The sequence below is a fragment of the Engraulis encrasicolus genome, chromosome 9, assembly GCF_034702125.1.
Source record: "Engraulis encrasicolus isolate BLACKSEA-1 chromosome 9, IST_EnEncr_1.0, whole genome shotgun sequence".
NCBI lineage: Eukaryota > Metazoa > Chordata > Actinopteri > Clupeiformes > Engraulidae > Engraulis > Engraulis encrasicolus.
The window spans coordinates 20543281-20550780 of NC_085865.1; the positions used below are offsets into that span (position 1 = coordinate 20543281).

A 7500-nucleotide genomic window follows, 5' to 3' on the forward strand; every position below is an offset into this window, starting at 1 on the left:
TGAGTAGCTCCTCTGGCGTTTGGGGTGTATCTGTTTATCAGGTCCTGATGTTCTATTTTTAGTCCTTTATGATAAGCCATGTCCTGTCCAGTCTATGCAGTGGTGCAGTCTGGGTAGCTCCTCCAGTGTGTGTGGGTAGGGATGCACGATGTGAAAAAATTCGGCCGATACCGATCTCCAATATTGATATCGCGGTTTTGGCCGATAACCGATATTAACCGATACCGATGTTTTTTTGTTTTTTTTAAGAGATAACATTTAATACAGACTGACAATGATGCAAACAAACTGAATTTTTGAATGTCTTATTTCCAAAAACACTTTTTTAAAGGGACACTGTGTGAAATTTTTTGTTGTTTATTTCCAGAATTCATGCTGCCCATTCACTAATGTTACCTTTTTCAAGAATACTTACTACCACCATCAAATTGTAAGTATTCATTATGACTGGAAAAATTGCACTTTTCATACATGAAAAGGGGGATCTTCTCCATGGTCCGCCATTTTGAATTTCCAAAAATAGCCATTTTTAGCTGCAAAAATGACTGTACTTGGACCATACTGGAAAATATTAGTTTATTACTTAGTCAACTTTCATGTAAAGATCAAATTTGGCAATAGGCAGCCCAGTTTCAATGAGCAGCATAGTTGCAGTACCTTTTTTGACCATTTCCTGCACAGTGTCCCTTTAACTAAAATTAGATTTAAAAAAAAAAAATAGACAAACTAGAAGACAAACAATGAAAGTCACCGCCAAGTCCAACCTTTTAGAACCGTAACATGTAAAAAAAAAACAACTGCGTTAACATCGGCCCAGTTTTACTGCCGATGTGTTGAGAAATGTCAAATATCGGCCGATACCGATACATCTGGCCGATACATTGTGCATCCCTATGTGTGGGGCGTGGCTTGTTTATCAGGTCTGAGTTCGTGAGTCTGAGACGAGGCGACGGTGAGGTCTCGCCTTCGAAGTCAGGAAGTGTTTTCCGGCTCAGTGCACCACTGCGCTGCACTGCACCCCGAACGCCTGGAGTCAGCCAGGGTTGTCATTTGGGAGGGAGCGGTGAGGGCTGCGTTGGCCATTCCTGTGGCCTGCGCTGGTCGTCTCTCTCATGCGAGAATAGATGCGTGGGCCTTGGTGTGAGGCTTTCAGATGTCTCATTTTCGCTCCAGGCAGTGCCTGTTTGCTGCTTCTGCTTTTGCTGCTGTGTCATTTGGCTAGACTTGATGATTTGAATATTACTGTAATGTTGTGTGGGTGATGGTTGCAATGGTTGCTTGAGGGTGTGTGTGTGTGAGTGCATGTGTGTTCATGAGTATTTTCAAGTTTCTTTGTCCAAGAATGTGTGTGTGTGTGTGTGTGTGTGTGTGTGTGTGTGTGTGTGTGTGTGTGTGTGTGTGTGTGTGTGTGTGTGTGTGTGTGTGTGTGTGTGTGTGTGTGTGTGTGTGTGTGTAAGCGTAGCTCAATGCATGCAATCATGCAGGGTGTTATTCAACATAGCCATTTTTGGAATGCAACTTTAAACTTTTTCATAACTCTTTAAACCTTCTCATAACTCTGTTCTGCTCCTTTATCGTAATTTGTGTCGTTCCCGGAATTCTTTAGCGTTGCGTGACTAACATCTCTTCAATGCTATCATAGTCGACGTCATGCTGGAATTCTACATCCATGCTGATATGCACATATAATCTGACAGCTAGCGTCTGAAATGGAATTCTACATCCATGCTGATACTCACATATAATCTGACAGGTAGCGTCTGAAATGGAATTCTACATCCATGCTGATACTCACATATAATCTGACAGGTAGCGTCTGAAATGCGAGGAATTTATCACTCTTTCCCCAACTCAACTCATCTCCCGCCCAACTCAAGGAGACAGGGAACCTTGACAAACAGGAGAGCAGAGACATTCATATGGGCACACACACACGCATGCACGCACGCACGCACGCACGCACGTACGCACGCGCACACACACACACACACACACACACACACACACACACACACACACACACACACACACACACACACACACACACACACACACACACACACACACACACATACATACATGCACACAGACATACATACAGACACACATGTCATATGCGCACACATGCATACACACATGCACACACAACACACATGCATGCATGTACACATATACGTACACACACACACACACACACACACACACACACACACACACACACACACACACACACACACACACACACACACACACACACACACACACACACACACAAACACTCATGCACACATGCACACATGCAAACATATACACACAAACAAACACACTCTCTTACATGTGCACACAAACACACACATACACATTCACATGCACATTCAGTGTTCTTCAGATGACAGAAACACTCATTGTGAGGGGACCAGGCACGGCAGGGCTGTCCAAAAATGTACTCAGTGCATGAAATACGACGCAAACCAATCAGCGTCCCTTCATAATATTTAGCCGCCGTGCTTGATGCACTTTCGCAGCTCTGATTAGCCCCGCCCACACAGGAAGTCATTCTTTTGGAGCGCTGCTACAAACATGACACCAATCAAGTGGTAACACTAAACAAGGCAGGCTACCACATCAATACACGCACCTCCACCACTCTCCTCCACCTCAATTCCTTTTATTCTGAGCATATACAATATTTTAAACGAACCTCACCGCACAATAATTCAGTCTCACTACCCTCGCCACTGGGTCTAACTCTGGACTCTTGTACTTTCTCTACATCATCAACATTCATCCCCCAGTTCTCTCTTCTACCTAACACTTTCTCACCCACGCTTATCCTATGACCCGTTTCACAAAAGCATCGTTAGCAACTTACTAAGTTTTCAGTGGGAAATTGCATTGCAACCAGAGGGGCAAGAAAGAAAGCAGCCAATCACGTGAGTGCATTTTGAGTGTCAGCAGTATCCAAACAATCAGAAGTTGCAGAGGGATCCTCAGCTGAGTCACACAGGACTGTTTGTATACAAGAAACCTACTGTATATAGTATACAATATCTTAACCCCTGTGTGCAGAACACATGTCATTATAACCTTAATATGTTACTTGAGACTTGGTAGTGTCATATCAATGTTGTTGAATGTTTTCAGCAAAGAGTGAATAGGCCCATCAACAGGCCCCTCTGCAGTAAGAGACTAAACCAACCACATCACAACTCACCACAACCCCTGTTGCCTCCCTGCACCCAAACCCCTTTCACCTACCCGTATTGCAGTGATTCTCAAAGTGTGGTCCGGGGACCACTAGTGGTCCTCGACAGAGCTCAGGTGGTCCGCGAGGGGATTTCTACTTTTTTCTAAGACATATTTGTAATATTATTACAAAGCTGAACATAACTGAAGTCTCATTTTCACCACAATAAGACAGGCTTGTAAATGTGAGTAAGAAGTAAGTGATGTGCATAGAATTTAGCACCTGTCAACTGTCAATTCAGTTGGCAGGTGGTCTGTGAACATTTTTTTGAGTGACAAAGTGGTCCTCGGTTTGAAAAAGTTTGAGAATCACGGCCGTACTGTATTAGCCTGGTCCTGACCATCCCATAATACTACCATTTCATTTCGTATTTATGGTCTGGCATTTGTTTGCTCTGAAGCGATTGTAGGAAGCAGGAAGTTTGCACTCAGTTATGGTTTGAAATTATTGGACACCTCTCACCCAATCGCTGGCAGTTACTCAACAACAACATAGCGCAGACCAATGGCTCTGGCGCAGATGTGTACGTCATTGTCACGAGCGTCCTCCCCCTTTCGCCCCCACGTGGGGGGCGTATTCGATTATTGGCTGTTTTCTGGGGGGGCGTTGCGATCAAAATTCTACTGCTCCAGGCACTCCACAGAGAAGCACGGCCAGCCTGCAGTAGTGGAGCCAATCCTTTGGCGGAAGTACGTAGGATGGCTCGCGAGGCTAGTATTGTATATGCAATATCTTAAATCCATCTCACCTCACCTCACAATAACTCACGCCCGCCACCATCCTTCACTGCTGTCCGAGACCCCTTTTCACTGACTTTTAACCCACAATATCTTAAACCCACCTCACCTCACAATCGCTCAACCCCCACCACACTCAAAACCTTTCACTCATTCCTCCTCACCACTGTCCTCCACCCTGTCTCCTGTCCTCCTACCCCGCCTTATCTCATGCATACTGCATAGGCCATATCTTAAAGCAACAACGTTGCCCTGTCGTGTTTTGTCAGTGATATCATGTGGAGAGTGTTGACAGGGAGGCCCTCTTTCATTTTAACGCAAGTGCCTGCGCATGACATCTTTCTCATAAACAAACTCGCAATAAGAGGGGGAGAGAGAAAGAGAGAGGGAGGGAGGGAGGGAGGACAAGACAAAGAGAGAGGAGGAGTAACAGAGATAGTGAGAGAGAGAGGGAGGGAGGGAGGAAGGGAGGGAAAGAGGTCTTTCATGGGAAATAGAGAGTGAAAGAAAAAGAAAATGAGATGAGTAAATGGAACAAGGTAAGGAGTACATCAAGAGAGTGAGAGGGGGGGGGGGCGAGTGACAGTGTATACTCCACCATACTCCACCGTATGTGCGTATGTTGCTTCATCCCCCTAATGGATAGCCCAGCTTTGTTGGCCCTGCGCCTTCAACAAAACAGCATCACTCAGTCTTATCTAAATTCAGGATCTTCGTATGTCTTTGGCTCAGGACAGCCCATCCCAGATCAACCCAGCCCATTGTGGTGGTGGTTGTGTAGTTGCACGGTGGGGAGGTGGTGGGGCTAATGGGGGGCTTAGGGGGTGTTGTGTAATCTTGTCTTGGCACGGCGTCCGGGGGAGAGCTGTTTTGCTGTTGGCACTGATATCAAACAGAGTTGGAACAAGGGGAGTTAGCATCCCAACCCAAAAGGGTGGTTCACCTTTTGCTGTGAGGGCGGATTTGTATTGGTGTGTGTGTGTGTGTGTGTGTGTGTGTGTGTGTGTGTGTGTGTGTGTGTGTGCATGTGTGTGCGCGCGTGCGTGTGTGTGTGGGTATGCGTGCCTGCAAGAGTGTGTGTGCGTGCATCTGTGTGTTTGCATGCATATGTATTTGCGCGTGTGTGTTGCCATGCATGTGCGTCCGTGTGTACTTTACTCATCCCTCTTCCCCTCTTTTGTGCATTGAGGAAAGAGAAGAGAGCAGAAGCAAAAGGTGTCTCTTCCATCTCGCGGCGGCTCTCGGATAACAAGTGACTCACTCAGGATGAGGTCTGGGCCAAGGCGGGGAGAGCAGAGCAGAGTAGAGGTCTTACAGCCTGCCAAGATCCACATCTACAGTGGCTGTGCTGACGTCTCACCCACACATACTGTAGTGTACTGTAGTGTAGTGCAGTGGAGTGACCTAATGTAACGATGTAGGGCCAGCAATGCTTCCTGGATACCTCAAACTAGAATTTGTACTGGAAGTTGTTATCTGAACCGCACACAGTTCTGTACTGTAATGTACAGTCGTGGCTCAGTGGTTAGAGCACTGGGTTGGCAACCCAAGAGTTCCCGGTTCAATGCCCGACCAGACCACGGCTGAAGTGCCCCTGAGCAAGGCACCTAACCTCCACACAGCTCCCCGGGCGCCGCTCAGCAGGCAGCCCACTGCTATGGCCTAGTGTGTGTACTTCAATGTGATTCACTGGTCCAAATGGGATAAATGCAGAGAAAGAATTTCCCCTAGGGGTCCAAAATTTGTCTCCAATTGGCTTCGTACTGTAGTGACCTAACGCAGAGCTATAGGGCAAGCTGCGGCCTAATGGATAGGAGTTTGTTCTTAGGATAGTAATGTGGGCTTCAGGGATAAATGACTACTGCTCTCTTGAATTCACGTCCACGACTGAAATGACTAGAAAGGCTTAGTACCCCACATTGCCCCAGGGTGACTGTGGCTCCGTATCCGGAATTTGAACTTGAAAAAAAATGCTCACCCACTTTTGACATATAGCCGATATAGAGGGCAAGGTGTGTCCTTATTGGTCTTGGGATTGAAGGGTTGCAGCAGGTTTGAATCGTGTAGCAAGAATGTAGGTGTTGAAGTAACTACATTCTACCGTAGGTAATGCAGTAAGTTTGGTAATGTTCCTCTTGCGTGCTGATTTACGGCTGCAATAAGCTTTCCTCTGACATATCAGCAAGACGTATTAGCAACCCCACAGTGCTCCAGGGTGTCTATCCCTGTAGGGCTGGAACTTTTCTGGGGTGAGTTTCTCAAAAGAGAAGTTGTTAGCCTGTTAGCAACTTCGGTAGTTGCCAATGGGAAAATGCATTGAAAACAGCAAAGTAAAGTCGTTAGCAACTTTGGTTTTGAGAAATTCACCCCTGACCTGAAAGGTGCCATCTCACCCATATACTGTATTGTACTTCAGAGCAAGTGCAATATAGGACACGCTCTGGCCTGATGGTGAGGGTGTTTGGTCTTGGGACTGAAGACTCGCAGGCTTTGAATTGTGTACCTGTAGGGTAGAATGTAGGTGAGGATGGAAGTTAAAAAAAAAAAAAGTCATGCAATGTGTCCAATGAAATGCTCATCTTGTGTCTGGAATCTGAGCAGAAAGTTGGTCTGGATAAGAGTATCACCCAAGTGTAATGTAATGATATCTAACATCTGGGTTTCAAACTAGACAAGATTTGGCCCTGAGCCCTGAGATACCTGACACAGTTCAGGCAGATCCCTGATGGAATGGAACAGGAGAATCCTCTTGGGAGATTTCACACCCTCCTCTGATGCGGCACACACACATACTGTACACACACACACACACACACACATGCACACAGACACACGCACACACACACACACACACACACACACACACACACACACACACACACACACACACACACACACACACACACACACACACACACACACACACACACACACACACACACACACACACAGATACACACACACACAGTTTGGCTTCAATCTGGCTTCAGCACACCTTTGAATTTCTTGAATAGATTTCGCACCATACCCTACACACATACCATACACACACGTACGCACGTACGTACGCACGCGCACGCACGCCCGTACACACACACACACACACACACACACACACACACACACACACACACACACACACACACACACACACACACACACACACACACACACACACACACACACACACACACACACACACAGACTGTGGCTTGACTCGCCCAGATTCATCCATGAGAATACTGTATCTCCCAGTCACCGTGTAACGTGGCTGGAATGCTTGGAAGGTGTCTTCACCTTTTAATTTGAGGTAACAATTTTGTCTGCAGTAATTGCAAGGTTATCTCTCCGTGAAGTGATTCCTTTTTCATTTTGTGTAATGTGTGAGAGTGTTGTCTGGCCTGCGGCTAAAGATTCTTTGGACTGATTTGTGTTTTTTTTCCTTCATTTTTTCTTCTCTTTCTTTCGCAGCATGCATATTCCGGTACAACTGGCTGTCACTCGTCTACCTCATAT

The 7500-nt window shown here is 46.2% G+C and overlaps 1 protein-coding gene across 6 annotated transcripts in view; it reads left to right on the forward strand.

Moving 5' to 3' along the window:
• The window catches only part of LOC134455585 (piezo-type mechanosensitive ion channel component 2), a 202110-nt gene that overhangs the window by 27609 nt on the left and 167001 nt on the right, over positions 1–7500 (forward strand). For all 6 annotated transcript variants that reach the window (XM_063206725.1, XM_063206726.1, XM_063206729.1 and 3 more), the window contains exon 2: positions 7456–7500. This exon is cut by the window's right edge and continues 51 nt beyond it. In XM_063206725.1, coding sequence (XP_063062795.1) covers positions 7456–7500 — 45 coding nt within the window. The remainder of the gene's footprint in view (positions 1–7455) is intronic.